The following is a 26,146-nucleotide window of genomic DNA, read 5'->3' on the forward strand; positions in this document are numbered from 1 at the left end:
TATTGCAAAATAAAAACACCTACTTTGTCCTTTGAAATAATACTTTTTTTAGGAAAAACTTTCTTTGTTCATATATTTTAACTTAGAGAATAACAGTTTATTATTGTTAAACAAATACAATTGTTTAAACAATATTTTTTTAAACAAATTAAAAAAAAACGAAAATTATGAAAGGTACAGTGTTCTTCTATATGTAAAAAAATTTCAACTTGCTATCTGCTGTATTTTTAGTGCTGCAAAATTTTGAAAAATTGCATTTTTTTGCCAAAGCTGGATTGCAATATTTATTTTGCAAACTCTATTGATCTGATCTTAATGAAATTTACAGTATTGTTTTTTTTTATATCATAAAGCTTTTCTGGGTGAAATATGAAAGTGTAGCATATATGGTTGAAAAAAGTAAAATGCGAATACTTGTTTTTTATGGTTTTTTTCGCAATTATTGCTATTTTGCAACAAGGGTAAAATTTTTTAAAATTTTCAGCTAATTCTATCTTGTAGGAAATTTAATTAAGCAACTTTTATGTCAGTGAAACTTTTCTTGGAAATGAATACTTTTAAAGTTATAATCAAAAACGAAGAAAAAAATTGAATTTTTCTTGTTTTTTTTTTGACATTTTTATTATTTAACCAATGTTCCGGAACTTTTTGAGTGGGAGGATAACTCAATTATTAATATATGAGTTATTTCCAAGCAATTTCTGCAAAAAAATTGAGTCACTTCTCAACATCCATCTCAAAACAGATGCACCCTGCACTCTTATTGTTGAAAAATCCAATCCGTAAGGATATGGCATTTGGCGTGACCCCCCACAAGGCACGTGGGTTAATTTACAATATGTCTTCACATTAAGGACGGTGAGTAGCAACTCACTGTCAGTTGCTGAAACAAAAGTTGTCAAACAATTGCCGCAATACAACGTTGGAGACTACTAAGATGACGACCACAGATGAGATGGGTAGATGACATTATAAAAATTACCAGAACAAATTAGATGTTGCTCAGGATAGAGATCGATGGAATGAGTTGGGAGAGGCCTATGTCCAAGAGTGGACGAAAGAAGACCAAGAGGAAGAAGAATACGCTCATGTATAAATATCCTCTATTTTGTTATTCGTCTCATAATTTATACTTTAATATTTATTTAGACTTTGAACATAATTTTTTCATCTTGCCATGAATTCTACTTTGCCTTTCCCTATTTATAATTGATATTGTATCTTTTATATACGTTTCAGTATACTTATATTTATGTATTATTTTAGGAAGGTGATATGCCCTTAGAGCAATTATTAGCTCTATACGGTTTTCAAGGAGAGAATCAGGAAAACGAAGATCCTGAGCAAAGACCTGAAGCAGATCAACCGGTTGAGGGAGATCAACCTACTGAAGACGATCAACCTGTGGAGGAAGAAGAGGAGCAAGAAGTTGAAGAAAACAGCTCACAAATGTCGGAACCTGCAGAAGAACTAGATAGCGTCCCATCTCCCCCGGAACCATCAAAATTGTGTGTTCTATATGAGCCGATGCCTGATGACCAAGACGATCCCCGGTTATTACGTTGTAAGTATACTTCTTCCTAGTCGTTAGTCCGATTCGAACATCTTACCAACTTGAAATTTCAATGGTTTTTCTTAAGTCTCCATCTTTCTCTATCCTCTCCAATAGGGTGCATCGAAAAAGGCAAAAAAAATTATTTTTTTGCGATGGAAAAGTAATACCTCACAAAAGTTGCCCAATCAACTTAAGTGTTTTGGTAAAATTTTTTCGAAATTGGAAAATAAGGCCCCCTAAGACAATTAATAATTTTGAAAAAATGTTAACAGACGAAATAAATTTTTATTTCGGAGCGAAAATGTAATAGCTCACAAAAGTTGCCTAACACACTATTTAGTATTTTAGTAAAATTGCGTTGAAATAAAAAAATATTTTCTGCTCCCCAAGGCAACTAAAAATTAGAAAAAATACATTAATATGCGAATTTCTTTTGTAAGGGAAATGTAATACCTTATAGAACTTGAATAAATAAATTCGGTTTAAATTGGAAAATATTTTCTGGTTTCACAAGGCAATTAAAAATTTTACTTAAGAGGAGTATACTAAAACATTATTTTTATAACAAAATAGACTAACTTATCCGTCTAAGCAGAGTACAAAATTAGGTATAAAAATATTACAAAAAAAAAGGGTAAAAGCATTCTATTCGAAGGTGTCTTCCGATTTAGCATTAAAGTGAGGCATAGTTTTTTTGGAATCAATTCCAAGTTTTTATAAATCCATCCCTCGAATACGCTCCACAAACTGATAGAGAAGCTTGTGTCACAAGCTTGACACATCGTTCTACACATTGTTTGTGGCAGTAATATTTCTCCATCTCAATGGTAAAAGGGTCTAAGTTAGGATTCTTAAAAAAATTTCGCAGATTGTCACCCGAAAATCTAGAGAATATAGGTGGTTCTGTAAGGTGATATTCTTGTTAGTTAATTAACTCGTAACTGTAAGTACTGTCGTACTGTAAGTAGTCGTTTGAATCAAAATTTTTATAGGAGAAAGTTTGAAGACCCTCACGTTTTTTGATTTGATCACTGGCAAACTTCTTTTGATGTCCAAGGGATAGATCATTTGAATGTCGCGGACATACAAACCACTGAAGTGGTTTTTTAAGATGTTCTTCTAACAGCCGTATTACATCACCCTTAACGCCAGTATTTACGACTGTTTCGTCACATGCAATAGCTGGATTTAATACCTTCTGATATACCAGACAGCGGATACCCATATCCGAAATATTTGCACCCTGGCTCATGCACAAGTGTTACGTGTTCTTCCGCGATCGATTGACCATAAAACTTGGTACTGTTTTTTACTTGAGCTAAAGTTTTGTCTTTACGTCAGTAACTTTCTTCTTTTACCGTTGTTCTCTCTGATTATATTTGTTTTTGTTTTCCCTATCAATCGAACCTATCACCATTTTTCTGGGACTTCTTTGATTTAATAGAAATTCGCGCTCATCCAGAAGCACTTTTTGTGATTTGCTACAAAGACAATTAATCAATGTCACATTTGGGACATCTTGGATATTAGTACACCCCATGTAACGCACAGCTGAATCTTATGTTTGTGCGTCACAGTGTTGCCATGCCATTTCTTTCATAATTTCAATCAATGTTAAATGTACCTACAAGAATAATAGAATAAGAACGTTTACTTCTCCGTCATTATACTAGGTAGAATGACAAATGAGGTGTCAAATGAAAGCTTATAATCCAAGGATAGTACTAAATGTAAGAAATTAATTGTCTGCCCCTCAAAAAATAAGCGTTATACTGGGGATTTCTAATGTCGATATTAAAAGTTGCACTATTTTTTTTCTATAAAACATTTTGATCTAAAACTTACCATAAAACTTCTTTGTACTCTCTACTTTCAAATAAACGTGATTAAGAAGCTAAATTTTAAACTTCATCACACAACTTTTGCGATTAAACTTTGCAATGCACAAATCCGCACCTTTTTCTTTGAAAAATTCATAACCTTTATCATGATAAGAACAAAAACTTAAAGCAGGTACCTTTGTTTTCAGAAATATTAGAGCTATATACTGTAAAAATTTCAGAAAAAAATATTAAAATGGAATAGAGTTGTAGTGAGGTAATCGCAAAAAACGTGATTTCATTTTTTTTTATTTTTAGATTAAAATTGCGATTTTGACAATGTTCCCCCACATAAAATTCAAAATAAACCTCATTTTCGTTTTCAGCACCCTCGAAAATATAAAGTATGAATAAAATTAGCCATTCACCCATCCGTGGTCAGTATCTCGAAAACTAAGCGCTTTTTTGAGGGTGTCCCGCTCGTGTATAATATCACAAAAAATTGTAACGTTATGAAAAAATAGAGGATACGGCAACGGTGTTACAAGTGATGGTCGGATCCAATGCCAAAATCTACACAGACATATTGGGGTGCACTAATTCCAAGATGTCCCACGTTTGTATGCTGCAAGATCGAAACGTGTAGCTTTTGTTCTCAAAGCATTGAATTTTATTTTTGTAAAATTCACTGTTTTGTCTGTTCTTAAATGATTTCATAAGTTTCATATATTTGTCATGATAGGCTGTTAAAAGCTGAATAATTCTTGTACACACACCAAAACAATCTAGGGGACACCTATATTAACAGCTTTAAATCAATGTTAGCTACAAATACAAAAATAATTGTTGTTTTTTCGATTATAGTAATGCTAAAGAAGAACTTGTACGGTAACGCCGAGAAGAATGGCTATAAAAAATAAAACAAAACTTCAGTATGCGTTTTGTCTATTAGCTAAGAAGTAATATTTCTTTATTGATACTTGATTTTCGATGTATATGTGGATTTTTATTTAGGTTTGCAATTGCCAATAATATCGGGATGCTTAGACTTGGCAGAAGTCAAAGAGACGTTGGTTGCTGAGGTCCTCCACACGAACAGTAATGTCATTAATTGTTTGTGGTTAAAATTTCATGAAACTGGTGACGTTGCTGAACGTCATACAGGCCGTATAAGGATAACCAACCAAATTGAAGACCGTTTTCTTAGGTTGCAGGCTTTGCGAGATCTCACTATAATTGCATCACAATTACAAATAAGGCTGCAAGAGACCCATCAGGTGTTTGTAAGTTGCCAAACTATTAGAAATAAACTGCATGAAGTAGCTTTAGATGCTCGTAGACCTGTGAGAGTGTATGTGTTATCCAGAGGAAATCCCGCTTGTCGACTTCAGTGGGCACAACAACACGCAAATTGGATTAGACGTGAGTGGGTCTCTACTTTGTTCACAGATAAGTCTCGATTTGGATTTGCACCAGATACGAGACTGACAAGAATTTGGAGACGATCTGGCAATGCTGAACGATTGGTCGCCGCGCAGGAGGTTCATAGTCAACCAGTCGGCAGCATAATGGCATGGGATGGCATCACTCTTGGTGTAATAACCAATCTCGTTTGTCTGGAACGGTTTATAAATACAAGAGACTACCACGATATTATTCTCGAACCTATTGTTGTACCCTTTGCATAACAAGCTGGTTCCCAATTTCAATTAGTGCACGACAATGAGCGTCCACATAATGCCAGGGTCTTGCAATCATTCCTGGAAGATAATGAAATTGAGGTTTTATCATGGCCTACACATTCGCCAGATTTAAACCCAATTGAGAATGTGTGGGACATATTGGGCAGATGAATTTTACAACAAAATATAGCGTTCAATACAAGACAGTAACTGTTTTGAGGGCCTTTCAATGGAGTGGAGCAAAATACCGCAGAAAGACACTGACCATTTGATCATAAGTTAGACTAACAGATGTAGGGCAGTAATCAACAACCGTGGAGGTCATACACTATACTAACTTAACCTAAAGACTACTTTGTTGGGAGTTAAGGGGCAATAAATTAGTTTTTTAATTTTTTTATGTTAGCATTTTTTGACTTATGGAGTTCTCTCTTAATTTTTCTAAGAGCTATTGCGATAATTATAAGATGTTTATTTTATATTCGGGACACTTGTTTATAACCTCTTCTTTTTTTTTAAATATTTGAAATAAATTATTTCAAATCCGTCTGTAATCTCGCATTTTGTTTTTGTCCCCTAGATAATTTAACATATATATTTAAACATAAGTAAAAATTGCACGCACGGACTCACGAAGCGGGACATTTCAAAGGGGTTGGGGAGACTGAAAAAACAAATAAAACTTTAAATATCGTTTAAATTTGTAATTGACAACATTTTAAGTTTTCTTTAATTGATCTTAGATCGAGTTAGCACATATTTCATTCCAAATAATATGAAAACAAACAAATGAAATAGAGAGTGCGGAAAAATCCCCTTACGAATAATTCACACATCCACTACTTCGGGCTGGGAAAAATTTTTTGAATAGAATCAAAGATCCAAACACCAAATAATATGAATTGAAATTTCCATAAAAATCAGATATTTAATAAAATTCAAGGTCGTCGGGGCGGGCAGAAAATTCGCTTTGAAAAAAAAAATTAAAAATACTAATATGCTGAAAAATAACACTAGCAACTTTTTCACGCTATTAGATTTACCATTTCCAACTTTTATTTTTTCGATGCACCCTACTCTCCAACTCTGAAGTAAATGTTTAGTGGAGCTCTGACCTCTTCTCTAATATGGTCCACATACCTTGTTGGTGATCTTCCCCGAGCAGTCGCTACTTGCACCATCCCCTGCAATGTCAGCTTCTCCAGACCATCTCTACGCACCACATGACCAAAGTAAGCAGTGGTTTTTTTCGGTCACAATAGTTCGAAGCTTACTCTTAACATGCAGCTGTCTACGAATAGACAGACTCGTTGGTAGGGTGGTTCGAAAAAAACATTTTTTTTTATTTCAGATCGGTATAGTGCACAAAAGTTGCCATTGGCATAGACGTGAAAAAAACACTAATTAATATTTTTTTTGTTAATTTGTCTTCCGGTCGCGCAATGCCATCAAAGTTCGCAAAAATTGTAAAAAACCTTAATTTTTCATGTTTTTTTAAGCAGTCCAGATGGTTTTAATTGCGTTCCTATACCATGAATTAACTACTAAAAGTATGTAAAATCAATATATATGCACTTATTATACATTTGTTTCATATCTTTCGGTTGCGCAACATAATACAAAATGAGTAGAATTAATAGTTTTTGCAAAATTTTAAAGTTTGACTGTTTAGTACATTTTAATCATACGACTTTTAGAGATGCTATAGTTTAATTCTATTACAATAATATATTTAATATCCAAGCATATAAGATAAATTTTGATATTCAAGTGGAATTCGGTCGTGCAGCTTCGTCAAAAACGGCAGACTACCGAGACGCGAGGCAAAAGTGACGAATGCCAGCGAAGCGCGCGCAGCCACAAATAGAGATACATGTGGGAATACCTCTACAATGGAGTGTTTGTCTTCACCATTACAACGAACTGCCATTCCGCCAGCTTTTCCAACACTTAGATTGAAATACAACAGGCCCAATAGGATATTCTGGACCAATTGGAAAGGCTCTATACCTGATTGTGAAAAACTACCAGTTATTGATTTTAATCCTATTGATTGTGAGATTCCAAAAGTTGACAAGCGTGTTCTTAGCAAGGACCAATTGTACTTGCTTGAGGTATCAAGTCATCAAGTCAGGACATTGTTCAGAAGACTTTGTAGTACGTGATCCTGGCCCAATGTCACGTTCAAGATGGCTTACTACTGCAAACCGAGTTTTGTGTTTCTACATCAGTATGTCCAGCCGTTCTGAAAATCTGAGAGAGATTGTCACATTAATTCTCAAATGTTATAATATGCCTATGTGGTTTGTGCCATTAAAATAAACTACAAATTCACAGATGAGCCTAGACATGTTTACAAAATCATTGAATCTACAAGGTACTTACCAGAAGAGCTTCTTCAAGTTTTTGATCCCGTTTTACAACGGAATGCTTACTTTACCCATCCCGAAAATTTACTTTTGGATATGGTAACTGATAAAAGAAACCATATCCGAGAGCTGGGCTTCAGGCATATCATGAAGGCAAAGCAAGCAATATCTGAAAGTGACTACCAGAATCTTTAAACCACCAAACTTAAAATTTGAAGCTAAAGAGTATTACGAAATTATCAAATGGAAGACCAGTACACTGACTCCTCCTCCACTGTTAAGATCATTGACTAATGAAGAGATACAACAGTATGTGAGCAATGACTGCAAGCCTGTTATATGAGTATAGATACTTTCCCATGCCATACACAGGCAGTTGAATGATGCGTTAAGCTAGTGAACGAAGCTTCAAGTAAAGTATGTGCACACAGTTCCAGAGACGGCTATATTAGAACCACATTATTGCACCGCTCAGCGACAATGTCCTAACTTGACGGCTACTGATATCTCAAGCAAGTACCATTGGTCCTTGCAAGAATACGCTTGTCAACTTTTTGAATATTACAATCGATAGGATTAAAATCAACAACTGGTAGTCTTTCGCAATCAGGTAGGGCCTTTCCAGTCGTTCCGGATATCCTATTGGGCCTATTGTATTTTCATCTAAGTCTTGGAAAAGGTGGCGGAATGGCAGTTCGTTGTAATGGAGAAGACAAATACTCCATTGTAGAGAGTCTTCCCACATGTATCTCTATTTGTGGCTGTGCGCGATTCGCTGGCATTCGTCACTTTCGCCTCGCCTCTTGGTAGTCTGTTGTTTTTGACGAAGCTGCGCGACCGAATTCTACTTGAATATCAAAATTTATCTTATAAATGGATTTTAAATATATTATTGTAATAGAATTAAACTATAGCATCTCTAAAAGTCGTATGATGAAATTGTACTAAACAGTCAAACTTTGAAGAATTAAACTATAGCATCTCTAAAAGTCGTATGATTAAATTGTACTAAACAGTCAAACTTTGAAATTTTGCAAAAACTACTAATTTTACTCATTTTGTATTATGTTGTGCGACCGGAAGATATGAAGCAAATGTATAATAAGTGCATTTATATTGATTTTACATACTTTTAGTAGTTAATTCATGGTATAGGAACGCAATTAAAACCATCTGGCTTGCTTAAGAAAAATATGAAAAATTAAGGTTTTTCACAATTTTTTGCTAACTTCGATGGCATTGCGCGACCGGAAGACAAATTAATAAAAAAATAATAATTAGTGCTTTTTTCACGTCTATACCAATGGCAAGTTTTGTGCATTATAGCGATCTGAAATAAAAAAAAAAGTTTTTTTCGAACCACCCTACTCGTTGGTTCTTCTTGCGGTCCAGGGTATTCGCTACATTCTTCGCTAGCAAAACACTTCACCTCACTGAGAGACAGTGAGAAAGGGTATTTCAGGGACCTTCTAAACATCATACAGGAAGAACAGCAGCATGGTTAGAAGAAAGGATACCAGCAAGATGGAAGGAAAACATCATAGTGCCCATCCACAAAAAAGGGGACAAAACAAAATGCGCGAATTACAGAGGAATTTCACTCTTAAACACGGCATATAAAATCCTCTCAAACATCATTCTTAGTAGACTAACCCCTTATGCTGAAAATGTCCTAGGAGAATATCAAGCCGGTTTTAGGGCAAACAGATCCACAATAGATCAACTATTCACGCTGAGAGAGCTTCTAGAAAAGGGATGGGAGTATAACAGACCCATACACAGTCTCTTCATAGACTTTCGACAGGCATATCATATGACAGCGTAGAAAGAAGCCAAATGCCATGGCGGAGTTCTCAATACCAAAGAAACTCATTCGGATGACTAAAGTCTGTATGGAGGGTGGAATGCCAAAAGCACGTGTAAATAATAAACTATCTGACAACTTTGAAATCAACAGTGGACTCAAACAGGGTGATGCGTTATCTCAACTACTTTTTAACCTTATATTAGAGAAAGCCATGAGGTCGGCCGATATAAAAACAGAACTGCTATAGGTTCAAGGTCCCAAGCTATTACTAGCATACGCAGATGATATTGATCTCGTTGGAGACTCCATCCTATCCACAAAAGCTATTTTCAACAAGGTGGAAGGAGCAACAAGCGAAGTAGGGTTGAGAATTAATGAAGAGAAGACTAAATATATGTGTATAAATAGAACGACACGAAGAGACAGGATAGGACAAAATGTGACGGTCAACACCTTCAATTTCGAAAGAGTACAACGTTTTAAGTATCTGGGGGCCGTAATCACAGCTAACAACGATGTTACTGAAGAAATAAAAGACAGAATCCAATCGGCAAATCGCTGTCTATTCGCACTGGATAAGCTTATAAAATCAAAAAATCTTACAAGAAGTTCCAAGATCAAAATCTATAAATCCATCGTCATACCTGTACTAATATATGGATGCGAAACGTGGACCATGACCAATCAAACGAAGAAAAGCTCAGAAGTTTTGAACGAAAAATACTTAGGAAAATTTTCGGACCTCACCACGACATCAACACAAACCAGTATAGGATCAGAACCAACATCGAATTAAAAGCACTCTACAATGGCACCGACATTGTCCAAGAAATTAAATCACAGCGACTAAGATGGGCAGGCCACTTGCACAGACTTCATAACGAGAGACTTGTAAAACTGGTATGGGAGGAGATTCCTACAGGCAAAAGACCACTCGGACGTCCCAGAATGCGATGGAGAGATAACATCCAAGCAGATCTCCAAAAAAATGAACATTCCATTTAACCCTAGGTTGATGGAAGACCGAACAAATTGGAAGAAAGCTGTACAGTCAGCCAGAGTTGTAGCGCTACGTGATGATGATGATGAAAACACTTCAAACGCGTCTGCAGTGTGTTTATCCACTTCCTTCAAAGACCAGCATTCAGATCCATATAGAAAGGAGAAGACGATTGTTTTTAGAATCTTATCTTTGTATCGATGGTGATGTGGCCTTGTCCACAACATCACCATCCCATTTCCATACTTTGCTGAGCTTTGCCATTGCTCCCTTGGCTATGGCTGACCTTTTTTTTTATTTCTATGGTGTATCCTCCGAAATTGGTGCTACATTATGAGGGTGCCTATATCTTCTTCTTGTGCCGTCTTCTAACGAAGGTTGGCGACCACGTTTTTAAACGCTTCTCTGTCTTTTGCAACGTGAAATATCTGTTCAACACTGAGGTTAGTCCAATCTGATGTTCCTCAGCCAAGATTTCTTCTTTCTTCCCAAGCCTTTTTCCCCTCTACTCTTCCTTGCATGATGACGTGTAGCAGAGAGTAGTTATCGTTTCGAAGATGTGGCCCAGATACGATGTTTTTCTTATTTTAATTGTGTTCATAAGCTTTCTGCCATGTCCAATTCGTCTTAACACTTCTTCGTTTGAGACTTTTCCAGTCCAAGGAATTTTCAGAATATGCCTATACAGGGTGATTGATTAGTGGGGTAAAGCTCAATAGATCCGCTATAGTAATAGATAGCAATAAAAGTTAACAACAAGAATTTTAGCCACCTTTGAGCTTCACATTACAAAATTAGTTCGATAACACAGTGGCAGACCAAACTTATGTTTTTTAAATGGAACACCCTATATTTTATTTTAAGTTCGGAATCCTGTTAACTTCTCCATCACAAAAATATAAAGGTTTGTTATGTTATACAGGGTATTTACAAAGTTATAACCAATTATATATGAAAATCGTAAGAAGTTCAACTCCCTGTATAAATAAAAATAAGCAAAACAGCAATGGTTTATTAATACCATATTTTTTACGTATTGTCAAAATTTTCAAGAATTATTGATATTGCTAATTTTTTTTTATATCAAATACAGGGTGAGTCAAAACGCAAATACATTATTTCCTCATGGATAATTTTAATACATAATTTTAAATGGAACACCCTGTATTTTATATCACTATTGAAAAGTACCATTACATTTAATTTTTAGATAACATTCCCTATGTCTCAATTTATTAGTTTTCGAGAAATTTTCATTTTTCAATGGACCAGTAGCGTGGCCACCCAAATCACCAGAATTTAATAAACTGGACTATTTTTTTTTGGGTTACGTTAATAATGAAGTTTATAAAATACCTCCAACAACAAGGGATGAGATGAAAAATAGAATACAAAGTGTATTTCGGTGTGTTAATTTACAAGTGCTTCGTAGAGTAAGTAGCTCATTCAATGATTGTTTTTAGGCGTGCATAAATGTGTTTGGAGGTAATTTTGAACACCTTATGTAATTAAATATTAAAAATGTTTTATTAAAAGTAGCTTATAATTTTTTCAAACATATTTTTTTTTGCAAAATGTATCCCCGATAAATTATTTTCGTTCTTTATTTGTTACATTGTTACATTTACATACAAAAGTAGTGTTTAATTGTCTTCACAAAATGTTGTATTTTGTGTTAGTGTGTTTTTTTGTAAAATTTATTACTAATTTTCTTTCTTTATTTGTTACATTTACATAAAAAGTAGTTTTTAATTGTTTCAAAAATGTTACATGTTGTGGTTGTGTTTTTTTTGTAAAATGTATTACATACTAATAAATTATTTTTATTTCTTTATTTGCTACATGGTTACATTGATTACCGGATTGATAATCAGTAATCGTCAATTGCCAATTCAGTCATGGCTTACTTAAAATTTAGATAAATTTAGACACCTAAAATAATTTGCTCTGAAAAATGAAAATATCTCGAAAACTAATAAATTTGGACATAGGGAATATTATATAAAAAATAAAGTACGGTAATATTACTTTTCAATAATGATATAAAATACAGGGTGTTCCATTTAACATTACTGAGAAAATAATGTACTTGCGTTTTGACTCACCCTGTATTTGATATAAAGAAAATTAGCAATGTCAATATTTCTTGAAAATGTTGACAATAAATAAAAAATATGGCAGTAATAAACCATTGCTGTTGTGCTTATTTTTATTTTTATACAGGAAGTTGAACTTGTTACGATTTTCATACAAAATTGGTGATAACTTTGTAAATACCCTGTATAACATAGCAAATCTTTATATTTTTGTGATGGAGAAGTTAACAGGATTTCGAATATAAAATAAAATATAGGGTGTTCCATTTAAAAAAACATAAGTTAGGTCTGCCACTGTGTTATCGAACAACCTGTAACATTCTAACTCATTTTGTAATGTGAAGCTCAAAGTTGGCTACAATTTTTGTTATTAACTTTTATTGCTATCTATTACTATAGCGGATCTATTGAGCTTTACCCCACTAATCAATCACCCTGTATAGCCACATTTCTAAAGCCTCCATTTTTTTACGGATTAGACTTTCAGAGTCCACGTTTCTACCCCATATAGTAATTGAAACCAAACATAACATTCGACGAGCCTCAATCTGATAGCCATACTCAAATTCGTATTTGTAAACATTGACTTGCATTTTATAAATCCTTTTCTAGCTATTTCTATTCTGACCTTTAGCTCCTCATCTTCATCTAACTGTGAGTTTAGAATTATTAATACAGATGTAAAAAACTTCAATTTGTATCTTCGTATATGTTTATTAAAACTTTTTAAAATGTCGTCCAAATGGATTGCAAAACGTTTTCGATCTGATGCAGATCATCCTCAGTGCATTCTGGTAAGTAAATGAAACTAGCACACTATTGAAAGTAGTAACATCGAAATATATGGTTTACATAATATAATTTTATAAAGTAAGGCGACTCCAGGTCGATGTTAATTCATTTTATACTATTAGTACTTAAAGAACAACATGGTTCCTTGCTCGATTGGAACGCGTGGTTCTTGCCAGTTCAATGGACGCAGACCAACTCGACGCTAGTTTCATTTACTTAGCAGAATGCACTGAGGATGATCTGAATCAGATCGAAAACGTTTTGCAATCCATTTGGACATTTTAAAAAGTTTTAATAAACATTTTATACCAAGATACAAATTGAGGATTTTTACTTCTGTATTAGTTTTTTAACTATGGTATACACAGCCAGCTATTGAGATTTTCTCATTGATTTTGTTGAGAATTATTGTTCCGAGGTATATACAGCGTGTCTACTTAAGTTGGAAACATATGGGAAACTTTTTTGTTATGCATTTTACGAAAAAAAGTTATTCTTTATAAAAAGTTCTGCATGCTCTAAAACCTAAGATTCAATCATCAGATATCAAATTTTCTCAATATTATACGAGGTATGTCAAAAAATATGAACATCGTTCAAGAGTAAAGTACCTTTATATCTCTCAATATCGATAATTCTTATTATGAAAAGTTGTTTGGAAATATAAACTAAGATCAAATATGCAATTACATGGTTCTAATTGGAAAAAAATATTTTCCAAATTTTTCTCAAATTTATTGATACCAACTTCGTTTTTATTTATTACACATACGATAACTCTTTTATTATTACTTTTACGAAAAAAAGGTATTCTTTATAAAAAGCTCTGTATGTCCTAAGGCCGAAGATGCAACCATCAGATATCACATTTTATTAATTTTATACGAGGTATGTCAAAAAATATGAATTTCACTCAAGAGTAAAGTACCTTTATTTTTCACAATATTGAAAACGGTTATTAAAAAAGTCGTTTAGAATTAAAAACTATGTTTCGATATGCAATAACATCCTTCTAATTGAAATATTGTGAAATATAAAGGTACTATAATCTTGAGCGAATTTCATATTTTTTGACACACCTCGTATAAAATTAATAAAAGTTGATATATCATGGTTGTGTCTTAGATTTTGGACCGTGCAAAGATTTTTATGAAGAATAACTTTTTTTCATAAAATGAATAATAAACGAGTTATCATATTTGTAATAATTAAAAACAATGTTGGGTATCCATAACTTTGAGACATTTTTTTTCCAATTAGAAGCATGTAATTGCATATTTGATCTTAGTTTTTAATTCCAAACAACTTTTTATCATAAGAATTTTCGATATTGAGAGAAATAAAGGTACTTTATCCTTGACCGAAATTCATATTTTTTACATACCTCGTATAATATTGAGAAAATTTGATATCTGATGATTGAATCTTAGGTTTTGGGGCATGCAGAACTTTTTATAAAGAATAACTTTTTTTCGTAAAATTAATAATAAAAAAGTTTGCCATATGTTTCCAACTTACGTAGACACGCTGTATACTTGTCAACAGGGTTTTTTGATATCACCATGATTTGGTTTTATCTATATTCATTGTTAGTCCCATCTTTTTGCTTTCTCTGTTAATGATTTCTAGGAGAATTTGTAAATTTTAAAGTCTGCAAATCTTATGTTATTAATAATGCTCCCTCCAATCGTCACAACTTCAGTTCATTCCCTGAGTGCCTCCTGAAATATTAGTTTTGAGTATACATTAAATAATTGTGGCGACAGCATGCATCCCTGTCTGATTCCTCTTTTAATTACTACTTGGTTTATCTCACTATCTTTCACCCGTACGACCTTTGTTTGATTGTAGTATAGATTTTTGATTAAATGAATATCCTTGGTAATGCGTGTATGAGTCTACCATGTTGGACTCAGTCAAACGCTTTTTGGAAATCTATATAACATATTAATAAGTTTTTATTACATATATTCCCTGAATTTTTGTATATATAATGTTCTTGAATTCCTGGAACATAGAGCTTCAGTGAAAACGCGCCATCGGGTTCAATTTTGTGCTAAGGCCTTCACCTCATTCCAAAACTTTCTTTGACCACTATCTCGTCCATGATGGATCTTCTCCAAGTTTGTGCTGGGCGACCTCTTTTTCTTTTTCCTTGGGGATTCCACTCAAGGTCACTCTTTCCAATACTGGAACTATCTATTCGGACTGTGTGACGGATCCAACATCACTTTCTGGACTTTATTTCATTTTCTACCCTCTTTTGTTGGGTCAGGTGTAGAAGATCTTCGTTTCTGATGTTTTGCCAGAAAATATGGACAACTCACAACTCTTCTTAGACATTTGTTAACAAAGACCGTAACAAAGAAGCGTAAATAGGTTTTTACCTCCGAAATTTTTTACTATGAACCGATTTACATGAGATTTTGGAGTTAGGCTATCTTACCCTTAACATCAAAAGTGATATTGACCCGAACTCCGTTTTTTATTTTTAAGGGGTCAAAACAACCCCTTAATGGAAAAATTGACATTGAGCCTTTTTATCGCCAGAAAACGTGTTTAATAATAAAGAGTGACATTGTGAAATGTTTTCTAACACAATAACCTCATGTTTAACTCATTTTCATGCCCTTGAAAACCGTGCAACCCTTGCAAACAAACCCTAAATCGAAAAAAGTTACAAAAAATTAATTTAGTATGACATAAAAAGATTTAAACATAGACTAAATGATCTTTTACGTTCTCTATCTTAATTATCATATTGTTAACCCCATTTCAACCTATAAAAACAACCCCTAAATAGAAAACATTTACAAAAAATTAACTTGGTTTGACAAGAAGACAAATATAGAGTAAATAATTTTTTACGTTCTCTATCTTAATTATTTAATTATTCAGTTAACCCCTTTCAACCCTTAAAATAGACCCCTCAATTAAAATTTGTATAAAAAATTTCTTTTGATAAACTAAAAAGGATTTAAATATCGTTCCACGTTCTCGAAAAAGCTATTCTGGGAAATCATATGCTCAAGTTCTTTATCTCTTAAAAGTGCCCCTAAATTAAAACATTGAATATGTATGATTTAATTTTTGGGCCATAACTACTTCAATTTTGAAGCTATCACAACTTATAAAAAACCATTTTGAAGGTAATTAAAAGAGCTACAACTTTTTTCATTATAATATGTAGTGAAAAACCTTTTATTTTGAAACGGTGAAGGGTCAGAGGGCCCGAGAGAAACTGTGGTTGCGCTACCGCGCGCCCCTTAATCATATCTTCGTCAATTTTTGTGTGATAGGAAAAACAAACAAACCAAAATTTTTGACAAAAAAAACCTAATTTTTTATTATTACACTTTTTTACTTATCTTTCATTATCTTTGAGATATTACGAAAAGAAGGTGGTTTTTTTAAAAAATATGTGTTCCAAAGCAGCGAAACTGCTAGAATCCATCAAACTCTTTATATTAAAGTTGACTCTAGACGGAATACTTTTAATTTTGGTGGAAATGTCACTTATGAAATCCATTGATTTAAAAAAAAATACCATTAGATGTTCCTCTTTTTTTCATTACAGCTCACTCATTTTACGTACAAAAGACTTTTAACAGTGCTCATTTTAAAGCTTATTTTAAGCACTATAAAATCCTTTCTCATTAGCATGCATACAATTTATTCGCTCTCCGCTAGATGGCATTGAATACATCGATAAAATTTCACACAAAATAAAAAAACGGCTTTGATCTTCAATATCTCGCTTAAAACTTAAAACACTCTTAAAAAACCAATTTGTTCATTTTTTACCTGCGACAATTTTGTTCATTATAATATTATCGTTAAAATGCATATTTTTGAAGATATTTGCAAAAAACTGTTGAAAATCGTGAGAAAATTACGAATTTTCAATTACCAATAACTTGAAAAGTATTGGGTTTTTGAAAAAACTTTATACAACATTTTTTGCTTAAAATTAGGTCTTCTATCGATATCTGAGGTTATTTTGAAAAAAATTTCCACCGCCGAAAAGGGGTGGTAACCACTCCCAGGGTGAAAACGGAGTTCGGGTCAATATCACTTTTGAAGTTAAGGGTAGGATAAGCCTAATTCCAAAATTTCATGTAAATCGGTTCATAGTAAAAAATTTCTGGGCTAAAAAGCAGGGTTGTTTTGTTTTAAACATTTTGTTTTAATCAACTGTTTTAAACGTTTACTTATGTTTAAAACAGTTTTTGTTTAAAACATTTAAATTAAGCAAGTGCTTTTTTTTTCATTTTCTTTATTAATATAACATCAAAAAAATTCTCAAATACATTATATAAACTTTTTAACATATATATTATTTATTTATTAATAATCTGAACACAAAAAAAATTGGAAAACTGAAAATATTTTGCAAAGAAAAGTTAATAAATTTCTCAAAAGTGTTTCAGACTCATAGTAATCTTGTAATTTAAATCAGTCACGTCATCACTGATGGAATTAAGCTCTTTAAAAATTGAAACCAACTTAGCAGCTTTGACATCGCCTAGCCGATTACGTAGTTTGGAATGGTAAACCTTACGATGAGAAGAGTCTTTCTATGTTGGCTGACGATGCAACAGCTTTGTGAAGCTGTTGAGCAAGTTTCAATGCTGTAGTATACCTATTTATATTTTTCTTAGAACGCCACCATGCCAATGGTTTTACATTCTCAATATAGATGTTTAGAAAACATATGGAGTAGGTTCTGAAGCTATTTCCTTGTGGCATTTTTATAATTACGTATTTTTTATGGGAAATAAGCCACAATTTTACTAAAAAATGAATTTATTAACGTTTCGAAGCCCAAATCGGGTTTCGTTGTCAAAATACAAAATACTATTAAAATAAAACAAACATGTTGTTGCTAAGTAAAAAAATTCTTCTAATAATTTATTTAATCTGACTCATTTATATTGGCAATTCAGACGTTTATTATACATTTTAAAGTAGAAGACTTTAAAATGATATCGCCAATATTTATGAGTTGCGTTCCTGGGACGACTTTACTAAAAGATAGTTCATTCGATTACATGAAATCAATCCCAACTCAAGAATATCCGTCGCAAAAAAATCATAGCATGTGATCTGTCTTTAAAAAGACAACCAAATGCAACGATGACAGTATATCTATGTATATCTATGTAATATTAATATTATTTATAATTTAAACATATTAAAGTCAGAATTTGGTATTAGTTTTTTGAAGGTAGATTAAATGTAAGACCAAATACTTACGATGTCGGGATAGTATCACGAGGTTTTTTCCTGGTTTTCCCTCGTGATTTACTATGGAATCTCTAACGCGAGAATTTTACTGTCATCGTTGCATTTGGTTGTCTTTTTAAAGACAGATCACATGCTATGATTTTTTTGCGACGGATATTCTTGAGTTGGGATTGATTTCATGTAATCGAATGAACTATCTTTTAGTAAAGTCGTCCCAGGAACGCAACTCATAAATATTGGCGATATCATTTTAAAGTCTTCTACTTTAAAATGTATAATATACGTCTGAATTGCCAATATAAATGAGTCAGATTAAATAAATTATTAGAAGAATTTTTTTACTTAGCAACAACATGTTTGTTTTATTTTAATAGTATTTTATATTTTGACAACGAAACCCGATTTGGGCTTCGAAACGTTAATAAATTCATTTTTTAGTAAAATTGTGGCTTATTTCCCATAAAAAATACGTAAATATGGAGTAGGTATACACTTTGCCTGGTAATAATAATAATCTAAAATGCTTCTGGATGATAATTTATAATGGATGGATGATAAGTTTATTTTCAATAAAGCGACGATCAAGCAAATTTGACAAAAAATGAGCTGGGGTCACCAAATCATTTGCATGTTTAAAAAAACACTAAGCACTACCAGAAACAGCACAAAATAACTGACAATGGACGTTATTGCAATAGCTAACTTGTAGTGCGGATTTATAAATAGTAAATAGTCTGGGGTTCCCCAGGGAATAGCTCCTAATTTTGCAATTGGTTTTCTTATCTATTATTTAGTAGAATAATAATAATAGATCAAACACTTTCAATTAATATTATGTTTAGGAAAATATGATTTAAACAATGTTTTCTTCTAAGTTTTATTTGTTTAACATATAAAATTTAAAAACAAAAACATTTTTAAAGCAAAAAAAAAAAACGTTTAAAACAAAAAACATGTGTTTTAAACAAGTTTTATTTGTTTAAAACATACAATTTAAAAATAAAAAAAAACATGTTTAAAACAAAAAAAAAACGTTTGTTTTGTTTAAAATTAAAAAAACATGTTTTTTTGCAACCCTGCTAAAAAGCTTCAATTACTGCACTAATTTATTTTTATGAATTTGGTTTTACTAATATTGATTTTTAAACCGATTTTATTGGCTGAATTTTTGTAATAATACCGTAATTGTGCACAAAACTGTCTTTTAAACAAAAAATTAGCAAAATATTTGAGTTTACTGATTTCTGTCTATTTCAGCTGTCTCATCCAGAGTGAGCGAAGAGGAAGACGAAGACTATGATTATAGTCCTGATGAAGAGGACTGGAGAAAAGTTAATAAGGTTAATATTTTCATCATTCATATACTAATTGCATGCTTATAGACATCTAACAGTTCAGATGGTTTAGACTTTGTTGCAAAAAAATATCACTTTTAATATTTAAATGGAGGTAACAGTTTTAAAATTATAATGCCAATAAAAATATTCATTATCTACATCAACAAGCATTTAAGTGTATCATTAATAAAACTTTCTGTATTATAAATTCTTTTTCTTTTGTCTATTGTAGTAAGTCATAGTAGGATTCATCGTATTCATCCTTTCCATGTCTTTAATACTGTGATTTTTTTGAATTGTGTAATGTAAGGCACCGTCTGAAAGTGTATCTGTATCAACTGATTTTTTTTATTTCTATATTTTTATTATTTTTTTTATATCGAAAATGTTTCTCAGTTGTTGTTTGTTCCTACTTTCTATAGAAAATACAACCTCTTTCAAATGCCCAGAAACAAAAGCCTGTGTGGCCAAGACACAAGTGTATCCATCCATCCATCGAATGGCACTACAGCCCAAGCTGGGCCTTAGCTTCCTTAAGAAGATTCTCCAATCATCTTGATTTACTGCTGTTTTTTCCATGAACGCGTTTTTAGTAGGTTTTTGACATCTACTTCGTGTTCCCATCTCTTTTTTGGTCTTCCAGGTCTTTTTTCTTGCATTTAGCAATTTTCTGGGGATTCTGTTCTCAAGCATGCGGACCATGTGTCCTGCCCACCGTAATCTCTGCAGTCTAGTGTATTGTGCTAGTGTTGGTTCGCTATATTTCTTTATTATATCTAATTCACCAGCTGGTATTTTCACTTATTGGACCCAGTATCCTTCGTAATATTTTTCTTTCGAACACGTTTACACAAGTGTATCAGGTGTATCCAGTCGAGCTTTAGGGTACTGCCCGTACAGATACTCCATTACTTCGTTACTGTAATGCTTATTTATTAGAATTTCTTCTAAGTACTCAGGCAATAAATTTTATAGGAAGTGGAAACAATTTTCACCATTCAAATTGTCTGAAAGAAATACTGACTCTATTAAATTTATTCTCCTCAATCTCAAACAACAACTGTAAAAGATTTGCTCATATATTTATAATTTGTCATGTATTCTTCTGTAGATGTAGTTTTTCTTTCTTTTCTGATTGTCCTTTACCAGATAAGAGAATTTAAAGTTTGTATTGTAGTCCAACACATCATATTATAGTCTAAGAGCTTGTGAACATTCCGACTAAAGGTCTTCCTGTAAGGATAGAAATTTGTATAGTGATAATTTATAGCACACCAAGACTAAAAACCATGACCTGGCCGGCATCAGCCCTGCACGTGTATCTACTAGGTGAATCGAAAAGTGCATAGTTTAGGGGTAAAATAAACTTTCTCCTGTAAAGTTTAAATTTAAGTATGTGTTTGAGTAAGTCATTTAGAAGAAATGTGTACAATGACAGGCGATTCTGAACAGCACAAGACCTTGTCAGGCGAGGGGAAATATTAGGGGTTTTTCCTAAAAATATTGTTTTTTGCATCGAGTTTTTATTTACATCAAGTTTTTTTAGGTTTTTTGAATCATTCCAAACAGAAAAGGTCTGTAGTGATTTTTCTCTTAGGTTAATAGTTTTTGTTATACAGAGAAGGGCTAAATTATGGAATAAATTAATTTTCTCTAAAATGGACGACTTTGGAGAAAAATCCCGAAACAGGTCGATTTTGATTTTTAAATTACAATTTTTTGGCATATATTTCATAATAGTGACGTCATTCATCTGGGCGTGATGACGTAATCGATGATTTTTTTAAATGAGAATAGGTGCCGTGTGGCACCTCATTTGAAAGGGTGTTCAATTCTCTATTCAATAATATAAACATTAATATCATTATTTATACAGGGTGGCCAAAAAACAAATTTTTGAATTAAATTAATTGACGAAAAAAGAAGAATGTATGCAATTTATTTAACTCAAAATACATTCTATCACTGTCAGAAAATAGGAAATAATGTTTATTTGGCAAATAAACATTGCTCTTCGCTTAAATTAAATGTTCAAACTGCCAAGTGGTAGGTGGGAGGCTGTTTGTGATTTAATTTAAGCGAAAAGAAATGTTTATTTGTGAAATAAGCATTTTTTTCTATTTACTGACAGCAATACAATGTATTTTTAGTTAAATAAATTACATACATTCTTCTTTTTGCGTCAATTAATTTAATTCAAAAATTATTTTTTTGGTCACCCTGTATAAATAATGATATTATTATTTATATTACTGAATAGAGAATTGAACACCGTTTCAAATGAGGTGCCACACGACCCCTATTCCCATTTAAAAAAATCATTGATTACGTCATCACGCCCAGATGGATGACGTCACTAGTATGAAATATATGCCAAAAAATTGTAATTTAAAAATAAAAATCGACCTGTTTCGCGATTTTTCTCCAAACTCGTCCATTTTAGATAAAATTAATTTATTCCATAATTTAGCCCCTCTCTGTATAAAATTATATTATTAAATTATATACAATTTTGAAAATTGCGAAATCGGCCATTTTTAACCCTAAATCGGACATTTAACTAAAAATTTCAATGTTGCCAAGGTAGGTAGATATTCTTTAAATATTGACTGATGAAATCCCGAAGAGTTTTTTGCAATACAATATCGAAAACCCCTTTGTTTTTTAATTGCTAATCAAGCGGGCGCGACACTGTAGTATAAGTGAGGACGTTTGAGTTTGCATAAATTCATTATCTTGAGAATGGGCAAATTTGAAGAGAAATCCTCAGACAGGTCGATTTTTATTCTTAAATTAGGACTTTTTGGCATATATATACAGTATGGCCCTGTAAGTTGTATCCATATGGAAAACTTTTTTATTATTAATTTTACGAAAAAAAGTTATTCTTCATAAAAATCTCTGCTTGGGCCAAAACCTAAAATTTAACCATCAAATATCAGATTTTTTGAATATTATACGAGGTATGTCAAAAAGTTTGAATTTCACTCAAGAGTAAAGTAGCATTATTTTTCACAATATTGAAAATTGCTATTATGAAAAGTTGTTTGGAATTAAAAACTATATTCTAGTATGCAATTACATCCTTCTAATTGAAAATTATTTTTTTTTTTGAAAAATGTTGGATAATTTACATTATTTTCAGTTATTTTAATTCAGATAACTCTTTTATTATTAATTTTACGAAAAAAAGTGATTCTTAATAAAAAGTTCTGCCTGGTCTAAAACCTTAAATACAACCATCTTATGTTAAATTTTATCAATTTTATACGAGGTATGTCAAAAAATATGAATTTCGCTTAAGAGTAAAATACGTTTGTTTTTCACAATAGCAAAAATCGTTATTATGAAAAGTTATTTAGCATTAAAAACTATGTTTCATTATGTAATTACATCCTTTTAATTGAAATATTCTGAACTATAAAGGTACTTTACTTTTGATCTAAATTTATCTTTTTTGACATACCTCGTATAAAATTGATAAAACTTCATATAAGATAGTTGTATTTTAGGTTTTAGACTATCCAGAACTTTTTATTAAGAATCACTTTTTTTCGTAAAATTAATAATAAAATAGTTATCAGAATTGAAATAACTGAAAATAATGTTAGTTATCCATAATTTTTCAAAAAAAAATTTTTCAATTAGAAGGATGTAATTGCATATTAGAATATAGTTTTTAATTCCAAACAACTTTTCATAATAGCAATTTTCAATATTGTGAAAAATAAAGCTTCTTTACTCTTGAGTGAAATTCAAACTTTTTGACATACCTCGTATAATATTCAAAAAAATTGATATTTGATGGTTAAATCTTAGGTTTTGGACCATGCAGAGCTTTTTATAAAGAATAACTTTTTCTGTAAAATTAATAATAAAAAAGTTTTCCATATGGCAGCGTGTCTACTTAAGTTGGAAACATATGGGAAACTTTTTTGTTATTCATTTTACGAAAAAAAGTTATTCTTTATAAAAAGTTCTGCATGCTCTAAAACCTAAGATTCAAGCATCAGATATCAAATTTTGTCAATATTATACGAGGTATGTCAAAAAATATGAACTTCGTTCAAGAGTAAAGTACCTTTATTTCTCTCAATATCGAAAATTCTTATTATGAAAAGTTGCTTGGAAATAAAAACTAAGATCAAATATGCAATTACGTGCTTTTAATTGGAAAAATATTTTCCAAATTTTTCTCAAATTTATTGATAATAAACTTCGTTTTTATTTATTACACATACGATAACTCTTTTATTATTACTTCTACGAAAAAAGGTATTCTTTATAAAATGTCCTAAGACCGAAGATGCAACCATCAGATATCACATTTTATTAATTTTATACGAGGTATGTCAAAAAATACGAATTTCACTCAAGAGTAAAGTACCTTTATTTTTCGCAATGTTGAAAACGGTTATCAAAAAAGTTATTTAGAATTAAAAACTATGTTTTAATGTGCAATTATATCCTTCTAATTGAAATATTGTGAAATATAAAGGTACTATAATCTTGAGCGAATTTCATATTTTTTGACACACCTCGTATAAAATTAATAAAAGTTGATATCATGGTTGTGTCTTAGATTTTAGACCATGCAAAGCTTTTTATCTAGAATAACTTTTTTTCGTAAAATGAATAATAAACGAGTTATCATATTTGTAATAATTAAAAACGATGTTAGGTATCCATAAATTTGAGAAAGAAAATTTTTTTTTTCAATTAGAAGCATGTAATTGCATATTTGATTTTAGTTTTTAATTCCAAACAACTTTTTATCATAAGAATTTTCGATATTGAGAGAAATAAAGGTACTCCCTTGACCGAAATTCATATTTTTTGACATACCTCGTATAATATTCGGAAAATTTGATATCTGATGATTGAATCTTAGGTTTTGGGGCATGCAGAACTTTTTATAAAGAATTACTTTTTTTTGTAAAATTAATAATAAAAAAGTTTCCCATATGTTTCCAACTTAAGTAGACACGCTGTATATATAATACTAGTGACGTCATCCATCTGGGCGTGATGACGTAATCGATGATTTTTTTTAAATGAGAGTAGGGGTTGTGTGATAGTTCGTTTGAAAATTGATTTAATTCTCCATTCAGTAATATAAACATTAACATAATTATTTATACAGGGGGTACAAAAAAATTTTTTTATTAAATTAATTTAGACAAATAGAAGAAAAAATGTTCTTGTACACCCTGTATAAATAATTATGTTAATGTTTATATTACTGAATAGAGAATTAAATAAACTTTCAAATGAGCTATCACACAATCCCTACTCTCATTTAAAAAAATCATGGATTACGTCATCACGCCCAGATGGATGACGTCACTGGTATTATATATGCCAAAAAGGCCTAATTTAAAAATAAAAATCGACCTGTCTGAGGATTTCTCTTCAAATTTGCCCATTCTCAAGATAATGAATGCAAACTCAAACGTCCTCACTTATACTACAGTGTCGCGCCCGCTTGATTAGCAATTAAAAAACAAAGGGGTTTTCGATATTGTATTGCAAAAAACTCTTCGGGATTTCATCAATAAATATTTAAAGAACATCTACCTACCTTGGCAACATTGAAATTTTTAGTTAAATGTCCGATTTAGGATTAAAAATGGCCGATTTCGCAATTTTCAAAATTTTTTAACAGCTTATATAACAAAAACTATTAACCTAAGAGAAAAGTCACTAAAGACCTTTTCTGTTTGGAATGATTCAAAAAACCTAAAAAACTTTGTTCGATGCAAAAAATAATTTTAGGAAAAACCCCTAATCTTTCCCCTCGCCTGGCAAGGTCTTGTGCTGTTCAGAATCGCCTGTCATTGTACACATTTATTCTAAATGGCTTACTCAAGCACATACTTAAATTTAAACTTTACAGGAGAAAGTTTATTTTACCCCTAAACTATGCACTTTTCGATTCACCTGGTAGATACACGTGCAGGGCTAATGCCTACCAGGTCATGGCTTTTAGCCTTGGTGTGCTATGAATTATCACTATACGAATTTCTAGCCTTACAAGAAGACCGTTAGTCGGAGGGTTCAGTAGCTCTTAGACTAATATTCATCTTGCAACTTTCTTCTTTATCTTATGCGATCACCATTTGAATAAAAATCGGGTTTCATAACATTATTCCTAGACATCAACAATTTTTCTTTTTAGAATATGAGGAATCTAGGAATCTGTCCAGATAAATCTAGATAACGTAGAAAACAGAAAGTTATTTTGCTCTTTTCGTTCTTACAGTTTTCTTCATAGTATTTTTCATAAGCCTCTTTTCAAGACTCACGGACAGTACTACTTGAGGTACATAAGCCTCTTTTCAAGAGACCAACAGTACTACTACACTTACAGTACTTTTATCATTTTATTTCTAATGGGAATGTATTTTTTTAATGTTTTGGCTTTTAGGTCCATATTTTTAA

At 31.8% G+C, this 26,146-nt stretch overlaps 1 protein-coding gene across 7 annotated transcripts in view; it reads left to right on the forward strand.

Moving 5' to 3' along the window:
- Positions 1-26,146, forward strand: part of LOC126878586 (mesoderm induction early response protein 1-like) — a 246,634-nt gene that overhangs the window by 103,612 nt on the left and 116,876 nt on the right. For all 7 annotated transcript variants that reach the window (XM_050641393.1, XM_050641387.1, XM_050641388.1 and 4 more), the window contains 2 exons: positions 1,267-1,564; positions 19,626-19,708. In XM_050641393.1, coding sequence (XP_050497350.1) covers positions 1,276-1,564; positions 19,626-19,708 — 372 coding nt within the window. In that variant the 5' untranslated portion in view covers positions 1,267-1,275. The remainder of the gene's footprint in view (positions 1-1,266; positions 1,565-19,625; positions 19,709-26,146) is intronic.

The sequence above is a fragment of the Diabrotica virgifera genome, chromosome 10 (genome assembly GCF_917563875.1).
Source record: "Diabrotica virgifera virgifera chromosome 10, PGI_DIABVI_V3a".
Classification (NCBI taxonomy): Eukaryota; Metazoa; Arthropoda; class Insecta; order Coleoptera; family Chrysomelidae; genus Diabrotica; species Diabrotica virgifera.